The 20,396-nt window shown below is 62.3% G+C and overlaps 1 protein-coding gene across 5 annotated transcripts in view; it reads left to right on the forward strand.

Moving 5' to 3' along the window:
* Window positions 1-20,396, forward strand: part of VAV2 (vav guanine nucleotide exchange factor 2) — a 177,542-nt gene that overhangs the window by 152,820 nt on the left and 4,326 nt on the right. For 2 of the 5 annotated variants that reach the window (XM_079927730.1, XM_079927731.1), the window contains exons 13-25: window positions 1,132-1,217; window positions 2,306-2,438; window positions 4,429-4,538; window positions 5,636-5,737; window positions 6,075-6,163; window positions 8,729-8,745; window positions 9,614-9,635; window positions 10,632-10,759; window positions 12,054-12,128; window positions 13,391-13,443; window positions 14,743-14,859; window positions 17,426-17,513; window positions 18,576-18,699. In XM_079927730.1, coding sequence (XP_079783856.1) covers window positions 1,132-1,217; window positions 2,306-2,438; window positions 4,429-4,538; window positions 5,636-5,737; window positions 6,075-6,163; window positions 8,729-8,745; window positions 9,614-9,635; window positions 10,632-10,759; window positions 12,054-12,128; window positions 13,391-13,443; window positions 14,743-14,859; window positions 17,426-17,513; window positions 18,576-18,699 — 1,144 coding nt within the window. Of the gene's footprint in view, window positions 1-1,131; window positions 1,218-2,305; window positions 2,439-4,428; window positions 4,539-5,635; window positions 5,738-6,074; window positions 6,164-8,728; window positions 8,746-9,613; window positions 9,636-10,631; window positions 10,760-12,053; window positions 12,129-13,390; window positions 13,444-14,742; window positions 14,860-17,425; window positions 17,514-18,575; window positions 18,700-19,142; window positions 19,341-19,471; window positions 19,559-20,396 lie in introns of those variants that run through there. The other 3 variants (XM_079927729.1, XM_079927733.1, XM_079927732.1) reach the window with 3 other exon arrangements.

Raw genomic sequence — 20,396 nt, forward strand, 5'->3', positions numbered from 1 at the left:
CATTATGACCCGACCCCATTTTTCTTTCCTTTCTGAGGGCAGAGGAGGTTAAGGATGGCTGTGCCCCAGGCTGTTAGCGGTGGTGTTAGTGCCCGGTGGGGCCTGGGGCTGTTGGTTTTCCCCTCGTTGAGCGTTGGATGTTTTCTACATGCTCTATGATGGGTGGATGGGCACTACTTTTGTGACAAGAAGACTTTTTTTTTTAAGTTTTTACATACGACTAATTCTTGCGCATCAAATGACAAAAGTTAAGCAGCAGGGGAGCAGGTGTGGAGCGCTCCTGTGGGCCGGGCGCCCTGCTCTGCCCAGCCGTGTGGTTTTCTCCGGACCCCATCCCAGCAGGTGGAGCTGGTACCTTTCTTCCCACCCTTTGGAGATGAGACACAGAGGCCGTTAGTGACACAGAGTCACTAAGCAGGTGCTGGTCCCACCCTGGGTGACACCCACGCTGCGCCCTTCGTTTTGCTCTGGCAGCTCCTGGAAAATGCAGAAAACTGAAAGAAGATGCTGAGAGCCCCATCGTAGCACCAGGCGGGCTGGCCTGATAGCGTTTTGCGGCATCCTCTCCTTCCTGTTCTGTCCGCGTAGACTGCACAGGGAACGTGCCCAGAGACGTCTCTCTGAATCAGAGCAGAGCAGAGATGCAAACCAGGCAGAAAACAAAAATGAAATCCTTGCAAACCAGAGAGGGGGTTCCACGCGAAGGCTCCCCCTGGTTCCACTGGCAGGACCCCCGCGCCCCGCCCGCCCTCTCTCTGATAAGCGCCGTTTGTTCTCTGTTTAATTTGGTTTCTCAGGGTCAGGCGTCTGGCGTTTCCCACCAGGTTTCCGCTCTGGCTCCATGATGACAGTGGCCTGCTAACTGACCCACACCATCAATCGCCCTTTGTTGCCGCAGAGCTGGAGGGCGTCCTCAGCAGGGCCGGGTCTGTGGGGCGCAGAGTCTGCAGGCCCAGTTCCTCCCTTCTGTCCTCGGCACCCGCCGGGAACCAGGGGGGCTCGTCTCACATCGCTCCCGCCTTCGGTTTCAGCGGAAAACGGCCGCCCCGGACGCGTGCCCACCTGCGTTTCTCTCCACGTAGGGAACCTGCTCTGGCACCGGGACTAACGGCCTTGCCCTTTCTTTCCCAGCAAGTGAAACTGGAGGAATTTGGGAGACCAAAGATCGACGGGGAGCTGAAGGTCCGGTCCATAGTGAACCACACCAAGCAAGACAGGTGAGCGGAGCGGGCGCCGGGCTGGGTGGCACCGAGTCAGACGCGCCGCTCCAGGGCACCCGCCCCCGGCGGGCCTGGAAGCAGCTGCTCACGTGCACTTGGCTTTGGGTTACGCCTCTTTAATTGCTTCCTTCCTTCCCGGTGAGAGCGACGGCCAGTGGCTGCCACGCCCGTGGGGCTGCCCTGCCTGCGGCCGGCACTGGACCGGCGGGCTGGGGGACCGCCAGAGGCGCGGCCTGCGAGCGCACGGGCTCCTGGGAGCGGCTGTGTGAGCTGTTTGCCAAAGGACTGGGCGGGAGTGCGGGCGGGCGACGCGAAAGCTCCCGGGGAGCTGGCACGGCCCCAGCTTGTTCAGTCCTCCACGCACACCTGCTGCGTCCAAGGCCTGGGGCCGTGGCCGGGGTCACAGAAGACGTGAGCCCTGCCCCACGCGGCTCCTAATCCCGTGGAGGATGGACGTGTAAATGGGCAGTGACCGGCAGAGGCCAGTGGTGTGGGGAAGGCCAGCGGGGGCAGGGGCGTGGAGGATCCAAGGCCGGGCTGAGGGGTCAGAGTTGGCCGGGAGGGCCAGGCCGGGGGAGGGCTCAGGCTCGGGGAGGGAGCAGCCCTCGCGCTGCCCACCCGGCCGCCCACAGCCGTCCCGCGGCCTCGGACCCTGCTGCGTTGGCTGCACTGTCGGGCCCCTGTGGCCGCGCTGTTGGGCCCCTGGTGGCCGCGCTGACGGGCCCCTGGTGGCCGCGCTGACGGGCCCCTGTGGCCGCGCTGACGGGCCCCTGGTGGCCGCGCTGTCGGGCCCCTGTGGCCGCGCTGTCGGGCCCCTGTGGCCGCGCTGACGGGCCCCTGGTGGCCGCGCTGTCGGGCCCCTGGTGGCCGTGCTGTCGGGCCCCTGTGGCCGCGCTGACGGGCCCCTGTGGCCGCGCTGTCGGGCCCCTGTGGCCGCGCTGTCGGGCCCCTGTGGCCGCGCTGACGGGCCCCTGGTGGCCGCGCTGTCGGGCCCCTGGTGGCCGCGCTGACGGGCCCCTGGTGGCCGCGCTGTCGGGCCCCTGTGGCCGCGCTGACGGGCCCCTGTGGCCGCGCTGTCGGGCCAGGTACCTGTTCCTGTTTGACAAGGCGGTCATTGTGTGCAAGAGGAGGGGCGACAGCTACGAGCTGAAGGAGATCATCGAGCTGCTTTTCCACAAGATGACCGACGACCCCATGAACAACAAGGACGTCAAGAAGGTGAGCCCCGGCCTCCCGGTGGTGGCAGAGGGGCTTCGAAGGCTGGGCCGCCCGGTGCGGGGCAGGCACCGACCCCCCCGAGGCAGGAGTTGTGGGGTGGCTAGGGAAAGCGTGGTCAGGTGGGCTGGCCTCCACCCGCTCTGTGCTGGGCCTGGCACTGCCCCCCCCCCCGGCCTTTTGTCTGAGTCTTTCCTGGCGGGGGTCGGAGGGGCACGATCCGGATCGCAGCCCCCCAGTGAGGACCCTGAGCTGAGGGGTGTGGCCCGAGGCCGCTGGTGAGAGCCCAGCCTTAGACCTTGGCCGCCTGGCGCATGTGGCCCCCTGCGGCAAGCAGGCCCTCCTGCCCCTCCCCGGCCCTCCCGCTTTGGAGGAGGGCACCGGGTGGGCCTTGCTGTGGCTCGTGGGGCTCTGATGTCCAGCCAGTGGGGTGTGGCTGCTGGGGGTGGGGCCATGGCTGGTGAGGGAGGGGCCATGACTGCTAGGGGTGGGGCCATGGCTGCTGGGGGTGGGGCCATGACTGGTGAGGGAGGGGCCATGGCTGCTGGGGTGGGGCCATGGCTCCTGGGGTGGGGCCATGGCTGCTGGGGGTGGGGCCGTGGATGCTGTGGGTGGGGCCATGGCTGCTGGGGGTGGGGCCGTGGATGCTGTGGGTGGTGCGATGGATGCTGAGTTGGGGCTGCCGTGCTCTCTGGTTCAGTCCTGCTTCTGCACCCAGTGCTTGAGTACCTGTGGTGTGCAGCCCTGGGCTGGGTGTGGGTGCGAGGAACCAAAGTGCTGAAAGAGGCTGGACTCCCGAGCTAACAGGTAGAATGCGGGTGCCACCTGGAAGAGCTATTGGGGGTGACCTGCCTAGCCCTGATGTCCAAAACAGGCCACTGGGGCCCCAGAAGCAGTGACCTGAGGCCACCTCCCAGGCTCAGGGCTGAAGACGAAGCCCCCCAGGTTCCGCCCCAGCACCTACCCCTCTGGGAGGAAGGCCCTTGCCATGGTGGTCCCATCCTGGGGCACTTGGCAGTGGGCAGTGTCCTGGGTTGCGGCGCCCACCGCGGGGCTGGGCCAGGCCTCTTGATGATCTCGTCTCCCCTTTTCCTTTCCTCTCCTCGCGCTTCCTAGTCTCACGGGAAAATGGTAAGCCCCTGACGCTCACGTGCTCGCCACCTTCCTCACCTCCGGGCCCGATGCCGACGCTTCCTCCCTGAGTTGGGAGTGGGGTCTGGGGAGCCGGGTGGGCCTGAGCCGGGCTGGGTTCCCGGCGTTCTCCTTCCTCCCCTCAGTGTCTGGATTAAGAGGAGACATGTATCTGTGATAACAGATTTGCCGGCTGCAAAGGGTGTCAAGTGAACCCCCCCCTCCCGCCTGCCCCACCCACTCCCAGTCCCTGGAGGTTAAGGACCTGGGTGGTTTCAGAGCCACTGGGGTTGGCCTGTTCTCTCTCTGCCGGCCTTTGTCCTCTTTCTTCTTTCCCTCCCTCCTTCCCTCTTTTCCTTTTTCCCTCCACCTTTCCTGACACAGATGGGCTCAGGCTTCCCAGACGCTTCTTCCTGGGCCCCTTGGAAGCCCCGAGCGATAGCCGGGCCTGGCGGTGGCTGAGGGGTGGGAAGGCTGGGCTGACTTTGCCGCAGCTCCCCAGGCCCATGGCCTCCTCTGCCTTTTTTGTTTTTTTCTGTTGTTCTAATTCAGACCAGTGAGCTTTTCTGGCATCACATTTAGGAAGTGAAAGTGGGTGGGCTGGCGTCCTGGAGGGGGCCCCAGGTGAACGCCTCAACGCAGGTCATTAGAGGTGGCCTGGGCTAAGCCGCAGAGACCTCAGTTGAGGGTGCACCTCGGAGGGGGTCGGAGGTGGGTCCCAGGACATCTCGTTAGAGGCTGCATACACTTACACACGTGTGCACGTACAGGCCCGGGCACAAGTGCGCCTGCACATGTGCCCGTGCACCTGTGTGCACCTAGCCACGCCCGTTGCAAGCGTGTCCCCTGTCTCCTCCCGCAGTGGTCCTACGGTTTCTATCTAATTCACCTTCAAGGCAAGCAAGGCTTCCAGTTTTTCTGCAAGACGGAAGACATGAAGAGGAAGTGGACGGAACAGTTTGAGATGGCCATGTGAGTCCGCCGTGGCAGCGGTGCGGGTGGGAGGCCACGTGGATCTTTCTCGGGGAACCCGCCCCCCCGGGATGCCAGCCCCTGCCCCCCGCGTGGCAGCCTCGCTCTTTAATCTACAGTGGCCAGAGGGCCCTCCCCCTGGGGCCGAGCCTCCCACACTTGACCGGCAGGGCAGCGAGTGGCCAGGAATGGCCATGGTGCCAGATGGACTCACGGTGACCCAGATCCCTGGGTCTTACAGGCCGGTGGGTTGTCACCTTTGGCGAAAAGCCCCAGAGCTGTTTTTCCATGAAATCTAGGAGGAGCCCCAGTTAGCCCAACAGAGAAAGGTGATCATGGGGGTGCCTGGCCACATCAGACCTTGAGGCCAGGGTGGCAGGTCCTGGGGCCTCCGGGCAGGTGCACTCACCTCCCTGGCCTCTTCCTCCTGGTGAAATGCACGTGAAGGGAGGGTCCAGGTTCCGGGATTATTGGGAGGATCCAACGGGGTCCCGCGTGGGACACATCAGAATAGATGGCGGCCAGGCGGTGGGCCCCAAGGCTTTCTAGGGGTTGTAATTTTCTCCCCACCGTTCTCATGAAAATTTTCAAGCGTTAATCCAAGTTGAAAGAACGTCACGGTAAATGCCCGGCCTGCTCCGTTCACGTCTTGTGCTGTCCTCTGTCACTTGCCGTCCCCCCAGCCCTGGTGCCGTCTGCTAGCGGACGTGTCGTAGTGAATTGCAGACATCAGTGCGAGTGAGGGTGCCCGTCATGAAGTCACGATTTGTTTAGATCTTTATATCTCAGGCTCGCGCACAGTGACATCCTGGGTGCGGTTTGCTGAGTCACGACAAACGCTTGCACCGGCCCACACCCAAGCCCTGTCCAGATACAGCTCTTAACCATCACCCCAGAAGGTTCTCGAAAGCTCCCACTCGGACCCTTCATCCTCCCCGGGGTGTCAGGGCCCCTCGGGTCTGCCCGGGGGTCGGGGCAGATCCTGGCTCTGAGTCCTGGCCTCCTGACTCCCGGCCGCGTTCCAGAGCCCGGCTGGTTTGGCGGCTTCCGTTTCGGGGGGGCTCAGGGAACCTGGAGCCCGCTTTCCCTCCCATCAGGTCAAACATCAAGCCCGACAAAGCCACCGCCAACCAGCACAGCTTCCAGATGTACACGTTTGACAAGACCACCAACTGCAGAGCGTGCAGGATGTTCCTCAGGTGAGGCCGTCTCCCGGCCCCCGAGGGGGCCCGCTGCTGCCTCCCTCCTGTGCCCCCATCGCCGCCCAGCACCCCTAGGCCAGTGCTGTGCTGGGGCCCAGGGACCCGGGGAGACATCCCATCGTGTGGGAGGCAGCCGGCCCTCGGACGTTTGGGATCCAACCGGGAGGGGAGGTGCCTGTCCCCGTCCTGTGGGGATGGCAGAGCCAGGCTGCGCATCGGGGCGGGGGTCCTGGGCCCCAGGGCTTTGAGGGGTGATGCCCTGGGGGGCAGAAGGCAAGGTGGGTCTGGTGGTCCACCTCACCTCCTGCCCCTTCCCCCTCCCACCCCGGCGCAGAGGCACCTTCTACCAGGGTTACCTGTGCACCAAGTGTGGCGTCGGGGCACACAAGGAGTGCCTGGAGGTGACCCCTCCCTGCAAGATCAGTGAGTACCCATCCCCGCCCTCCCCGTGGGGCACGGGCCCTGGGGGCTGGTCCTCAGGGTCCCACGACACACCCCGAGCCGAGGGTCCCGTCATCCCTCGCAGCTGCCGGCTCTGGCGGTGTTCCCACATTCTCCTTTCCTGCCATGGTGACCCCACGGGGCAGGGACCAGATGAGGAAACAGAGGCTCAGAGAGGGGAGGACGCCGGCCCCGGGTCACACTGGGTCAAAAGGCCCAGCCGGAGCGGGAGCGGGGATTCCGTGGCAAAGCCCTCCTCCTAACTGCATACTGGCTGGCTTCTCTCGGCCTCTTGGGCACCCGCTGCCGCGCTGCAGTTGTAAGCGTCTAGAATCTCCACCCCGCAGAGGGCACAGGACATTCCTGGCAGCTGCATGGAGGTTTCCGGTCACAGAGGAACACCTCACCCCTGGGTTCCCCCGCCCTGGAGAGGCCCGGCCCTCTTTAGCGACAGCCCTGTTTGTAGACGGTTCACGTGCGTGCACGGCACCTACTGTGCTCCCCTTTGCCTCAGATGGGGGAAGCCTGAGGCTCCTGTCAGTCGTCTTGGTTTGAGGGATGAGTTGGGGGAGGGCCCAGCCTAGAGCAGCTGGACGGGCCGCCGGAAAGCCTGAGATGGTTCTGAAAGGTTTCAAAGCCGCCACGGTCAGGGACTGGCTGAGCTCTGGGTCCGGGCGTGGGGCACCCGCCAAGCACCACGCTGCTCGCCCTGCTTCACGGGGCCCAAATGCTCCCACATCCCCGTGAAATGGGGCTGTTATGCTGACATCCACACTCAGGGGAGCTGCGCTCAGAGCGGGTTAACCACGCTGCAAGTAGACAGGGAAACATGCCGGGCCTGCTTGTCCCCCGAGACACCACCGCCCAGAGTAGGAGAGTTTAATTCCTCATTTACTGTGACTGCTGGTCCAGTGCCCTGATCTGGGAGGAGGGTCCGACAGGTCAGCCCAGACCCCCTCGTCCCCACCAACGCCCGCCCGATGCAGCCCACTCCGGCCCGGCGGAAGTTCAGCGACCCTGCCAATCTCCTCCAGCCTAGAGGATGCTGCCGGCCCCGACTGGCCCCGACGCAGCTTTTCAGCTTCGCCCATGGCTACCGCCCTCTTGTGGCCGTGTGTCCTTTGCGTCAAGCGACTGGACAATTCATTTCTTTTGACATTTTTTTTCCTGATCTTAAAAGTAACATACTTCTTTATCAAAAACTTAGAGGAAAAAAAAGAGGAGAAATGAAGTAAAAAAGAAAATAATTATCACTTATGAACAGATTAAGAAATAACCAAAGGTGATATTCTGGTGTATTTCCTGTCAAGTTTTCTTTTTTTTTTTTTTTTTTTTTTTTGCGGTACGCGGGCCTCTCATTGCTGTGGCCTCTTCCGTTGCGGAGCACAGGCTCCGGACGCGCAGGCTCAGCGGCCATGGCTCACGGGCCCAGCCGCTCTGCGGCATGTGGGATCTTCCCAGACCAGGGCACGAACCCATGTCCCCTGCATCGGCAGGCGGACTCTCAACCCCTGTGCCACCAGGGAAGCCCAAGTTTTCTTATTTTTAAATAATCTTTCTGTTTCCTTTTCCCTGATTATTAAATACCCATTTCCCATAGAAGATATAGAGAAAAGTAAGGGAGATGAAAGCAATCCTGGTTTTTGTCACGCCAGGCAAAAACAGCTGCCGTTAGCCATCACCTGCCTTCTCCCTTTTTTGCAATGCCCCCGCCCCCGCCCCCCATCTCTTTTTAGGTTTTTGTGTTTTTCATGATGTGTATAGTTTAGGCAATTGCACATCTTTCGAAAGCTGAAGTCATCAGCACCCTCCCCGTGTCACTGAGAGCCCGTGGTGGGCACCTGGTTTTATTTTAAGGAGCGTGTGCTTCCCCCAAGGGCACGTGCCTGATGCCTGACGCCTGTAGCCTCTGATCTGCAGGGTCTGTCGGATCCTATGTCTGCCCAAAGCAGGCTGCGACTGTGCGTGTGTTAGACGGTGTTGAAGTCACATCAGCCACACGTTAGCCCTTGTGGTGCTTGTTTTGTCTGGTGGTGGAGTGGCAGCTCAGCTTGTCAGATGGCCGGGGCCCAGCCTGGAGCTGTGTCCTCCCCTTGGGTCGCCCCAGGGCAGGCGGAAAGAATCTTTAGAGTGTTTGCCTTCCATCTGATGAGCTGAGGTGTCCCGTGTCCGAGGTGCTGACAAATAGAGTAGCACGACTACCACGTCTTCTGTCATTTGCCCACGGCAGGCATCACTAATCAATTGTGGAAACCTTCCCTTTGAGCCCAGTTCTGTCCAGTGATCAGGCAGTTGCTGCCGTTGGAGCAGAGTTGGCTCATGCAGGAAAACCTGTTTGCCATTGGGTCTGATACCCAGTGTGTGTTCTCCCGTGGGGCCCCTAAAACCAGAGCTCAGAAGTCGCCATCAGAAGTAGTCGAGAGATTTTCGCGGTCACCAAGCACGCGTGTCCGTAATCCAGGTCTGAAAGGAAGGGCCTTGGAGCTCACCTCGCTCGCCCACGCAGGCACGCCCAGCGGCTCTGACCCCGATGTGCTTCCTTTTCAGGTTCTCCTGCAGACCTGGTGAGTCCCCCAAACCATTCCCTTCCCACTGCCCTGCAGCCTACGCCGCCCCGTGCCTGGAGCCGGAAAGACCCAACCGTTCCGGCCCTCACGCTTCTGGGGCCAGGCCGGCTTGCAGAGCCCCTGTTGGTTACGAGGGGCCTTTGTTTTCCTTCGTGGTCGTCAGTAGAGATGGGTCCCTGTGCATGGCCTCCTGGGCCCTGATAGCTTCCCCCTGCCCGGCTGCCCACCCGTCCCACCTGCCCAGTGGCTTGCTGGCGGCTCTGGGTCCCCAGCTCTGTGACAGGCATCTGCCCACCTGCCCCCCATCCTGATAGACGTAGAGCCCTCTCTTCAGCTGACTTGGGGACGGAGTCACTGAATTCACTTCTGGATTGTGGACGTCATTTCTCTCCCCAGCCGTGGGGGTCCAGTCAAATTAACCAGCATGTAACGGGCTCTTCCTGGGCCCTGCGTGGGCTACAGAGATGCCCTCAAAGAGGAGGGAAGACAGAACATTTAGTGTATGCAGCAGGACACGTCCCGGACAGAGACGACAAACCCCAAGCGTTGAGCAGGGAGGCCCTGGGCTGGGGTGGTCAGGGCAGGCTTCCTGGAGGAGGTGGGAGTTACTGGTAAGGGATGGGAGGGGAAGAGGACGGATGTCCCAGGGCTGCGGAGGGGTACAAAGGTGGAGGGTGTAAGTAAGTATCGTGTCACACAGGGAACTAGGTTGTCACCATCACAAATGTCCGTGGGCGCTCAGGACGTGTCCCTGGCCCCCTCCCCACTTCCTGCCTTGACCCTTCCCTCTGGGTGTGGGGGGCAGGGGGTGTGGGGTGCTTGGGCAGCCTTCCCTCCTCACTGTCCTCTGTCCTTGCTCTCACAGGACACCTCTGGAGTGGGGCCAGGTGAGTCTGTGGGACTTGGGTCTTCTCTGGTACCGTCCTTGTCAGCGGTCACCCTGGGAGCCGAGCCTGGGCCTGGCCTCGGTGTCTGCCACCTGGCTCCGGGCTCCCAGGGTGTGTGCTGCCCTCCGGCCCCATCTCCCTCCCACCTCCACGGCCACTTCCCCTGGGAGTTTCGTTAGTTGTTGATGACGCAGCGCCAGGCATGGGGCCAGGGCCCAGCCTGCAGAGAGTCAGGGTCCCTTCAGCCCAGTAGAAGCCCTGAGCTGCAGCCCGGAGACCCCGAGCAGAGCAGACTCTGGGACACTGCTGCTGTCGCTTTACCATTTTCTCCGTCCCCCCACGTCCCCCTTGCTCTGCGTTGGGTAGCAGGAGAACTGAAGGCACCAGGTATGAGGCAGCCCGAGCTGCGGACAGAGTCCAACCTAATCATGAAAACAGAAAACAAAAACCATGCTGCCGCCTCTGGGGCACCGGCTTCAGGAACCAGGCCTGGCAGACGCGGCCCATGCAAGGCTGGGCCGGTCAGAGCAGGGCACGGTCTAGGAGAGGCCTGCAAGTTTTGGGGGGGCTCAGGCGGGCCCCCCCGTCAGCCCAGGGCTGCCCCGGAGTGGCCGTGTGGCCTTGGCAGGTCGCTGACCCGGCCCCCACCTCTAACAGGAGGGATGCCCCGTCTTCTATTCCACGCTGCTGGCTCTCAGTCACAGATTCGAAAGGTGTTTGGATGACGGCACAGAAAGCGCTCTTTAAAAATAAGTTGCCGTTACTGCAGTGATACCCTGAATCTGTTCATCTCATAAATAGTTTACTTATGATATGTAACAAAGGGACGTGGGAGCCTTAGGGGAAGAATTTAGGGAGGGGCGATACAGGCCCATGGCCCGCTTCCAAGAGCCCTGAGAGGTCTGAGAAGGCCGGGGAGGTCAAGGTCAGCCTGGGGCGGGCTGCCACCAGGACGGAGCCACCGAGCCACGCCCTCTCCTGCCCTGTCCTTCGCAGGTCCCAAGATGGTGGCCGTGCAGAATTACCATGGCAACCCTGCTCCCCCCGGGAAGCCGGTGCTGACCTTCCAGACGGGTGATGTGATTGAGCTGCTGAGAGGCGACCCTGAGTCTCAGTGGTGGGAGGTGGGTCCTGGACCTGGGAGGGTCTCGGGCCCCCGGCTACCCCCTCCCCACTCCCCAGGGTAGAGGCAGAGGGTCCTGCATTTCCAGGCAGGGGTGGGTTTGGGGTGCGAGACCATCGGGGTCGAGAGGAGTGGGCTGTTAGCAGGCCCGGGTCTTGGGGTGTTTGCCTTGAGGTGGTAGGGGGTGCAGCATCCCCTCACGGTAGAGATCGTCCTCCTGGCGTCCAAGCCCTTGCCCTGTCTGCCTCCTGCCTGGGTCATGTCCTGCACACACACACCCCAGGCCCCGCCCAGGCCATGCCGCGCCCACCCTGCTCCCCACCTGCCCCAGTTCAGGCCAGCACCACCTTGCTCAGCACGGGGGTTGCAGCATGACCGAGACCCGCCCACCGCCCTGCCCCAGGAGGCCCAAACACGGACACAGGTCCATGTGATGGTTTACGGCTCTGAGCCATGAAACCTGCTCTTCTGATTATAAGGCCTGAGAAAGGGGAGCCATTGGTGCTGCCCTGAGATCGCCCCCGTCCACGGGGTCTATGTGGTACCGCAGGAAACCGGGGCACTTGCCCAGGCTGGGTGACCAGGGCAACCTGCTTAGAGCTGATGCTACAGTGCGTGTGTTCAAGTGTCCAAGTACTGTTACTGCCGTCGTTGTTGTTGTGTGGTGGTCCTTGTCAGCACGTACTTGCTTACGAACTTATCGCACCAGACTCGGCCTCATGTAACTGGAGATTCAGGAGCTGAGAAGGTGTCTGCGGTACAGCGTCTGCCCCGCGCTGAGCCCAGCCACCCAGTTCCCCTCCCTAGCTGTCACCAGGGCCATCAGGTTTGGGTGGCCTTGCACAGACACTTTGCTGATGTGAAAGTGGGGGCCGGGAAGGCCTTGGGAGGGTCTTCCAGGCAGAGCGAACGGAGAGAGTGAACAGTCGCCCCCAGGCCCTCCCACGCTGTGCTGTGTTTTATCAAGACCCCCAGGTCCACACGCCCCTCACAGTTTGGGAAGGGCCGGTGTGGCTAAGAGGACACGGCAGCCAGGAGAGGGGGCTCTGGTCCCAGCGCTGAGCAAAAGCCGTGTAACTTCTCTGGGCCTCAGCGTGTCCTCATCTGTGAAGTGAGGGCGCCCCAAACGGTGATGAGGTCAGCTGAGGTCACAGCAGGAAGGTGGTGCTGTGATGGGCTTCTCAGGGACTCCCCTCGTCTTCCTCAGGGCAGGCTCAGTGCACACTGCAATCCCCCCTCCCCCCACCACTGGCCAGGCCAGGCCCCGCCGGCCCTGACCATCTGTCCTCTCCCAGGGTCGGTTGGTGCAAACCAGGAAGTCAGGTTACTTCCCTAGCTCGTCTGTGAAGCCCTGTCCAGTGGATGGAAGGGTGAGTACTTCCCGTGGAAGCTTCTGGAGCATGGTGGCCAGGGTGCCGTGGGTGCCGAGAGCTGTCTCCTCGCTCAGGACGCCCTGGACTTGTTCAGGCCGTTGCGAGCTGGCCCCGGAGCTGGGATGAAGGGCCAAGGGGCAGGGGATCCCTCCTCTCGGGAGGGCTTGGCTGTTTTAGAAACACTAAAATGGGCATCTCTGCAGCAGGTGCAATGGACCAAAGACCAGCCGCCTTTCTCCACACTGGAGGGACTGTATAAGTCTTCTCCCTCGAACATAAGGACTCAGAGCTAGGATGTTATGATGTTTAGAAAAGAGGCAGGATGGCATTTCTTGCATTTGAGTTCTGTGGCGCAGATTCTGCTCCGTTACAAAAGGCATCGAGCTTGCATCACCCACACACACCCCAGAAAGAGCTAAAAGTGAGAGTGAAACTTCTCCCGAAGGAGCAGCAGGCAGGTGCCCGACCCCCTGGGAGCCCCGGTCCACCTACCGGGCCCTGCCCGGCCTCTGGCCCCACCACCCAGCCTGTGCTTCTGTGCAGGCCATTGCCCAGTCGAAGGAGAAAGCATTTTAGGACAGGCTTTGCTGGCAGGTCGAAGGGACCAGACAGCAGAGGAAGAAAATGTCACTAACTCACTGGGTGGCCTGCGGGGGGGCAGGGGGTCCCTCAGGGTCCCTTCCCAACCCCGGCCCTCAGTTTCCCCATCTGCATGGTGAATGGGGTGGGGAAGGGACAGGTAGTCTAGGAGGCTCTTCCCAGCCTGTGGCCCAGTGAGGGGAGGTCAGGCCGGCGAGGGCGCAGCGTGGGGTCTGGAGAGCCGCGAGGTTTGCTGCAGACGCGGCTCTCCACCTGCAGAGCGCGCTGCTGCCGGCCCAATGCCTGTCCTTGGGGCTGCGGCCCGTCTGCTGCAGAGGACGCGAGGTATAGGGTGTGCTCCTGTCCACTGCTGAGCAGTCGTAGCTGCCTTCAGGTTGCTCTCTTTCCCCTTACACTGTTAGTTGGATGCTATATATTCATTCATTCGGTCAGTCAATCAATCATTCATTCGATCAGACCCACTGAGCATCTACTCAGAGATGGTGAGTCCTGGCTGCTGCCCTCAGGGACCTCCCAGGCCAGTGGCTCTGGGCCTAAGTCCACAGACGTCCTGGTAGCCAGTGCTGGGCTCCCGGGGTCATTGATGATAGGACGTCGCTGGGCCCTGCTCTGTGGACAGTCCCTGGGGATACACCAACCCGAATGTTCTCTCCTGCCAGCCGCCCATCAGCCGGCCGCCGTCCCGGGATATGGACTACACCGCATACCCCTGGTGAGTGGATCAGCGGGGGCCCCAGGCTGCCTCTCGTGTCTCCAGGGCGGCTGAGCCGGGCTGCACGCCGCCCCCTTCTCCCCTCCTCGGCTCTGAATCGCTGGGAGCCCGGGGGAGTCTTCTCTACCCCGAGGCCGCTGTTTCCCCGTCTATAAACAGATCATCAGGTTCTAACATTTGGGAGAACGAAGCCCTTTTTAAAATGTGATCTTACTTGAGCCTTGTCTAAAATACCGGTATATAGAAGGAGGTGTATTTAAGGCCAAGATTATAATTGTATCTGCTCATACGAGCTTGATGAGAGCAGTGGGGCTGTTTGATGAATAAAACGTGGAGGTGACCCGGTAGGTACGAGTCTCAGATGCAGGTTGGCCTCAGGGCCAGCTTTTGTCGCTCTGCCGCCTGGCTCACCGGCTGCCTGGAAGAATGACTGCCCTTCAGTGACCGTGGGCCTGCAGAAGCTCGCCCTGTGGCAGCCCCAGAGCAGTGGGCCGCTCGACCCCGGGAGGGTCTGCCCTTGCGGTTTTCGGTTTGGGGTTGATCCCTGAAGCCACCCCGAGACCCCTGTGCCCAGTGGTGTGACGTGCCTGCACCCTCGGTGCCCCTGGCCTCCCCGGCGCCGCCCCATCTGCGTCTCTGAGACCCCTGGGTCTGTTCCAGTACGCTGTTCACCCTGCATTTGGGTCTAATGTGGAGGGTGGAGGACTTAAGCTGTGATTTTCACTTGATGGGGTAACGCACAGAACTTTAATTTTCTAATGAATCTGTTTACAAAAGTCCCAGTTCAGCCCCACAGGGAGGTGCAAATGGGGTCAGGCTTTGTTCTTGAGGTTGGGGGTCGGGGTGGGCTTCATTTCCATAGAGCTGGCGAGAAAAGCTTTCAGTCAGTGTGTCGGAAACCCACCCATGGAGATGCTCATGGTCTCCAGTATGTTAGGACACAAAACAAAACCCCACGTGAGCAGTTTGTGTTTATCGCTGCTTATTAAACAATGACAACTTGGAAAGGAAGTTTGATCTAATGCCTCGTTACCCTGAACGCCTCCTGCAGGCCCAAGGTTCTGGAGGGTGGAGGCCGCGGTGGAGTGCCTGGGGCCTGTTTGGGGTCCTCGTCTCTCCCCCAGCCACCTTCCCGGTGCGGGCTGTGAGCCGGCACGCGGATGCCCCGCCCCGCGCGTCTCCTCCAGACCCCGCCCACTGCTCGCCCCTCCTCCCGGGGGCGTGGCCTCACGTCCCAATAGGCTCTTCAGCAGATTAGAGACGTGTCAGTGAACAGCCCCGTTTCCTCCTCTGCTCCAGGTTTGCCGGCAACATGGAACGGCAGCAGACCGACAACCTGCTCAAATCCCACGCCAGCGGGACCTACCTAATCAGGGAGCGGCCGGCGGAGGCCGAGCGCTTTGCCATAAGCATCAAGTACGTGGAGGCTGGGGCTCAGAGAGACCCTCCCCTCATGCCGTTCCGAGCCAAGGAGCCCACATCCCCTCCGGATTCTGGGCTTGTTGGGTGTAGCCTTGGGATGCGTTGCCCACGCCAGGGCACTTTGGAGATGCAAGGGCATCGGCGGGTCTGCACAATGCACCTGGCCCGGGACAAGCGTGAGTGATCCCGCCTGCCGTCGGCCTTGCCCGAAGCCGCCCCGTGGGCTTGGTCCGGCGTTTTTCAGGTGGCGGGGACCAGAGGAGCTCAGGGATGGGGACAGGCCTGTGGTGAGAGGTCGGGGACTTCCAGCGGCCCCGCAGGTGGCCTTGGAGAACACGGACAGTCACGCTGCTGCCAGCTCGGGGCTCCAGCCCGTGGCCTTTGGGCTGGGGTCACCCTGCTCAGACTCTGCCCCCTTGTGGGTCTTCTGTCTCCTCTTCAAGAGACAGAATCTGATTGGTCGTTGGTCACCATCGGCATAGGACACACATTGGACAGGAGTCTCAGGCCGGTGAATAGAGGGTTCTTGTTTGCCGTGACCTTGATGGGGTCAAGAGCCCCCAGCAGGGTGACCTGTATCCAGGGAAGGCCCCCTCGGGTCTGCTGGGTGGGTGCTGGGTGGGGGTGGGGCAGGCCCAGCGACCGGGCCACCGGACGGCCACAGAGTCACCGCCTGGGTGCTTCTGGTACCGAGTCACAGAAGCCAACGCGAGGGAGCAGAGAGGCCCTCTCGGTGGGAGATGCTGGAGCGCCTCTGGCCGTTAGGGGCAGACGGGAGCCGGGCTCAGTGGGCCGCACCCAGGTCCTGAGCACACAGCCCACTCCCATCTTTCCATCTCAGCTTTTGTTCTCCCGCCACCTGCATCAGCTTCCTCTGCATCTGTGCCCAGTGGGGGCCGAGGGCATGAGCGCCCCAGCAGCAGGGTGCGGGTCCCGGCCTGAGCACGTGCTGCCGGCCAGCGTGCCCGCGCGTGTGCACGTGCGTGAACGTATCCCCATCCCCTGCTTGCATTACTGGGAGGCTGCAGGTGGTCATGCCCTGGTCATCCAGGACAGGGTCCCACTGTACAGAACGGCTGTTGGAGGACCCCTGGGGTGGGAAAGCTGGAGGGGTCGGGATCTGGGCAGCTAGGAGGAGCCAGAACTGAGGACGAGACCCCCACCCAGGTGGACAAACTGCCACGGTCCCCACGGGCTTTCCAAGAGGCCCCACTAATGTCTGGGCCTGAAACAAATGCACTGGCTTTTCTAAAATACAAAAACCGAAGGACACCTGCAGCCTTGAAAGTGACAGACGTCTAGTGAATGTCAGCCGGACACAACCTGGGTCGCCTGGTACATAGGACTTGCTCTCAAGCAGAGATCAGCCGTACCCGCCGTGGGTGGTGGGAGCATCGTAAGGTGTGTGACCCAGTGCAGGTGGGGCCTCCCGCAGTGAGAGTCTCAGTAGGGCCCTGGGAGATGAGTGGCGTGTGAGGCGTGCTGGCAGGCCTGTGGCAGAGGCTGGGGCAGCACCCAGCAGTGAAGTGGCAGAGACGTGTCTCGCCTGATAGGAATTCGTGGAGCACCTTCTGGGTGCCTGGCCCGCAGGATTCTGGAGTGGGGCTCAGACGGGTCTTGTCCAAGGAGCTGGGGTGGGGCTGCGCACGCTCAGCTCACTTTGAATCCAGGAGAAACAGTGGTGGGTGTTCTCCAAGGCCCCATGGGAGAGGAGGCTGGCCAGCTGGGCGTTTGCTTATATAACAACTGTTTATTCCATTAACTGGTTTCCGGATGTTAAACCAACCTTGCATTCCTGGAATGTCCCATTTGGTCGTGGTGTAAAGGCCTCTTTATACGTTGGTGTGTATAGATGTGCGTATGGAGAGAGTGCGTTAAGGATTCGTGCCTCCGTCGTCATAGGGGATACTGGCGTGTCGTTTTCTTTACTTGTGATGTCGTCGTGTGGCTTTGTGATTCGGAGGCAAGGGGTGCGCGCTCTCCAATGAGGCCACATTTGAACTGAGACCTGGACACAAGGCAGGGTCGTGAGGGTGGCAGGAGGGTGAGCGTTCTGGGCTGACGGGACAGCCAGTGCCAGGGCACGGCAGGCTTGTGCCTGGCGTGTCTGAGGAAGAGCTCCTCCGGCCAGCTGGGGTGAGGGTGCTCCCTTCGGGCCTCACAGGCCAAGGTCAGGCCTCTGACTTACGAACCATGCTGTGAAAGCCTCACCAGGTGATGGGGGGTGGGGAGGGGGCGCCCCCAGTGCAGAGAACAGGCGGGATCCGGGGCAGGACGTCACAGCGGCGCTGGATGGAGGAGAGGAGGGGAGCTTCGGGGCCTGAGGCCTTGGCTGACCCGGGAGTTTGGGCTTCAGACGGGTGGCCTGATGGATGGATGGACAAGCGGTAGGAGACAGGCCCCGGCCGGGGCGGGGAGAGAGGTTGCAGCCGTAGGAGCAGGAGGTGTGGGCCGAGGGCCGGGGTCTTCGCTCAGCAAACATACGATAAGCCTGGACCCCTGGGGGGCCGGGGGCCGTGTGGCTCGCGCAGTGACCGGCGCCCCCGTGTGCTCTGCCCAGATTCAACGACGAGGTGAAACACATCAAGGTGGTGGAGAAGGACAGCTGGGTGCACATCACCGAAGCCAAGAAATTTGAAAGCCTCTCAGTACGTGATCCCGCAGCTCCCGCCGGCCCAGGTCCCCCACCGCAGCCGCACCGAGGAGGAGGGGCCCCCTGCACCCACTCCTGCGGGCCGGGCTTGCAGAGGGGGAGAGCCCAGCAGGGGTCCCCCTCTCCCCGGGGAGGAGGGTCTTCCCAGTGTGGGAAAGATCCAGGGAAACTGGATCGTAGGGCACCTTGGGACAGGGAGGGCCTCGTCGCAGGCCCCCGAGTCAGGCTTCTGTCCCCCAGACCCCGTGGCGGACACAGTAGGGCCACCAGCATCACGCAGCCCATCCGCTTCCAACGCCCCTACCCCCAGCTGTCCCAGCCCAGCCAGAAAGCCGCGAGAGGCATAGTCCTTCTTAAAATGATTTTAAAGTTGGACCTGGTGTTTCTTTGCTAAATTACACGTGTTCCGTGCACGGAGAACATCTCACTGGAGCATTTGAGCTCTTAGACTGCCCACTGCGGCCGCAGAAACACACCCAGTAAAACAGAGAGTATCCACGATCTGCCCCCAGACCTGATGCTCTCGTCTCAGGGTGAGCCCCCACCGCCTCTCAGTAGAGCCTAGGTGTGGTCTATAGGTTCCTTTTTCAAACAAAGCCCCTGGCCACACTGGACCCAACTCTCAGTTTACCTCTCAACACAGCGAATGCTCACCAGGGGCGCCGCCCTCTTCCTGCCCCACTGTAGCCGCGTGGCGTTCGGTCACGTGGATACGCTGGGATTTTCCCGAGGCGCTTCCCTGGTGTTGGACGTGTGGGCGTTTCGAGTTTTTCTCCATTACGAAGAGTGTTGCAGGGAGCATTTGTGTCCATCCATCCCGGCCTTCTTCCCTGACTCTTCCCTTAGAAACTTTTGGGAGAGAAATTGCAGGATCAAAAGTTTGCGATACCACCCTGCCCCCAGTTTGGGTGCTAGGAGGGGCAGCGAGGAGGAGGGGTGTTTCCGGGGGTCAAGGAGATGAGTCCCCTGAGAACCTGGGGAGGTGGGAGAGGGAGGGCAGGGCGTCTGGGAGGACTGCCTGGAGGCGGAGGTAGCAGTGAGTGTGTGCGTCTTGCAGGAGTTGGTAGAGTACTACCAGTGCCACTCGCTCAAGGAGAGCTTCAAGCAGCTGGACACCACGCTCAAGTACCCCTACAAGTCACGGGAACGCGTGGCCTCTAGGGCCTCCAGCCGGTCCCCAGGTAACGCCCGTGCGCGGAAGGCTTCCGGTGGGCTGCACTGACCTCGGCCAGGAGCCCCTTCCCTATTCCCACCCCGGGGAGCAGTGGCCCAGGCCCCCCAGCCCTTCACCAGCACCCTCCTGAGCCAGGGTGCCCCATGTGACAGGTGGGGAGTGCCAGCTATGAATTGCTGCTCCGATCGATACCTCTGCCTGGAGGTCAGAGTGGGGAGGGAACAGGGCAGGTCCCTTCTGTCCTCAAATCCATCCCTGTACCCCAGCATCCCGCCCCCGCCCCGCCCAGGGACCCCAGCTACGAGGGAGCCAGAGCCAGTACCTGTGTTTGCAGAATGGGCTCCATAGCGCAGATGGGGGGCCAGCTGGGGGCAGGGGCAGGCTGGGCCCAGAGTGTTTGGCATCTGGCCCAGGGCTCTGTCTCGGAGCCAGCCACCCCACTTCCTCCAGCTGCAGGGGCCCGCAGGACCTCGGGTCCCACCGGGGCAGAGCAGGCCAGGAGAGGAGCGACGGGCCTTTAGTGAGCACCTACTGTGTGCCGGGCGAGGGGCTGTGATCTGCACGAGTAGTTTCCTGTATCCTCGCGTGAGCCCGCCCACTGGGAGGAGGTGGCCCAGGAAACAGGTGCAGGAGGTGGAGCGAGGGCCCGCGCCGTCCCGCTGCCCTCCTGGTGCCCTGGGCGGGGCCTGGGCCCCCTCCCCGCCGCCTGGGACCGCGCCTGGGACGGCGTGTGGATGCTCCCCGGCGCCCCTTTCACAGTCTCTCTCGCCTCTTTGCAGCTTCCTGCGCTTCCTACAACTTTTCTTTTCTCAGTCCTCAGGGCTTCAGCCTTGCTTCTCAGGGCTCCTCCGTGCCCTTCTGGCCAGGTACCGCTGCTGCTCGGGGCGTGGGGGGCCCGGCCTGCCGCCAGCTGCCTGGCGGGCCACGGCCCCGGCCTGAAAGTGTCCGCAGCTGCCCGCAGCCTGGGCGGGGCGGGGCGGGTGTGTGCAGAGGGGCGGGGCGGGGGGTGGGGCTGCCGCGGCTCCTGCAGACACAGTCGGCCTGGCGCTGCCCTCACCCCTGCCATGCTCACCCCCACGACCCCTCTCCAGCTCATCAGCCACTGTCCCCCGTTGCTCCCCGGGAGCTTTGCGTCTGGCAGCAGCAAACAGCTGGGCGACCCCCTCGGGGTGAAGGTGGGAGCAGACCCGGGGCGGGCCCCACTCGGCGACACTAAGGAGGACCTGTGGGGCTTGGGTGCAGGGGGACAGGTCTCGACTGGCCTTGACCGCACGGCCCTCTACTGCCAGAGGCAGAGCCCTCCCCAGCAGCCGCACGTGCTGCCCCTCCCGTCACGGGCCATTGTCATCTGTCCGTCAGGACTCCTGGGTCCCGGGCCAAGCTGGTCCAACCGGCTCTCTGGTTTCGTTTGGGCTCTGGAGTTGGGGACACGAGGGAAGTCGGGCAGCAGTGCCCTGGGGTCCAATTCCAGGCACTTTGTCAGACTGCAGGCTGGGAGCTGGGCAGCGGGCACTCAGCTGTCCACTGGCCATGTGATGCCCAGGCCCAGGGCACACGGGGGAAGGCCCCGAGGGAACTGTGACAGAGCACCGACACCCGCTCGTATCCCCGCGGGCACGCTCGCCGCCCGTGACGGCCCCCAGTGGGGCAGTGAGGCTCTGACTTAATCACGGTGGAGCTCAGGTGGGCCACGTGCCCACAGGT

This window comes from Stenella coeruleoalba (assembly GCF_951394435.1).
Source record: "Stenella coeruleoalba genome assembly, chromosome: 7".
NCBI lineage: Eukaryota > Metazoa > Chordata > Mammalia > Artiodactyla > Delphinidae > Stenella > Stenella coeruleoalba.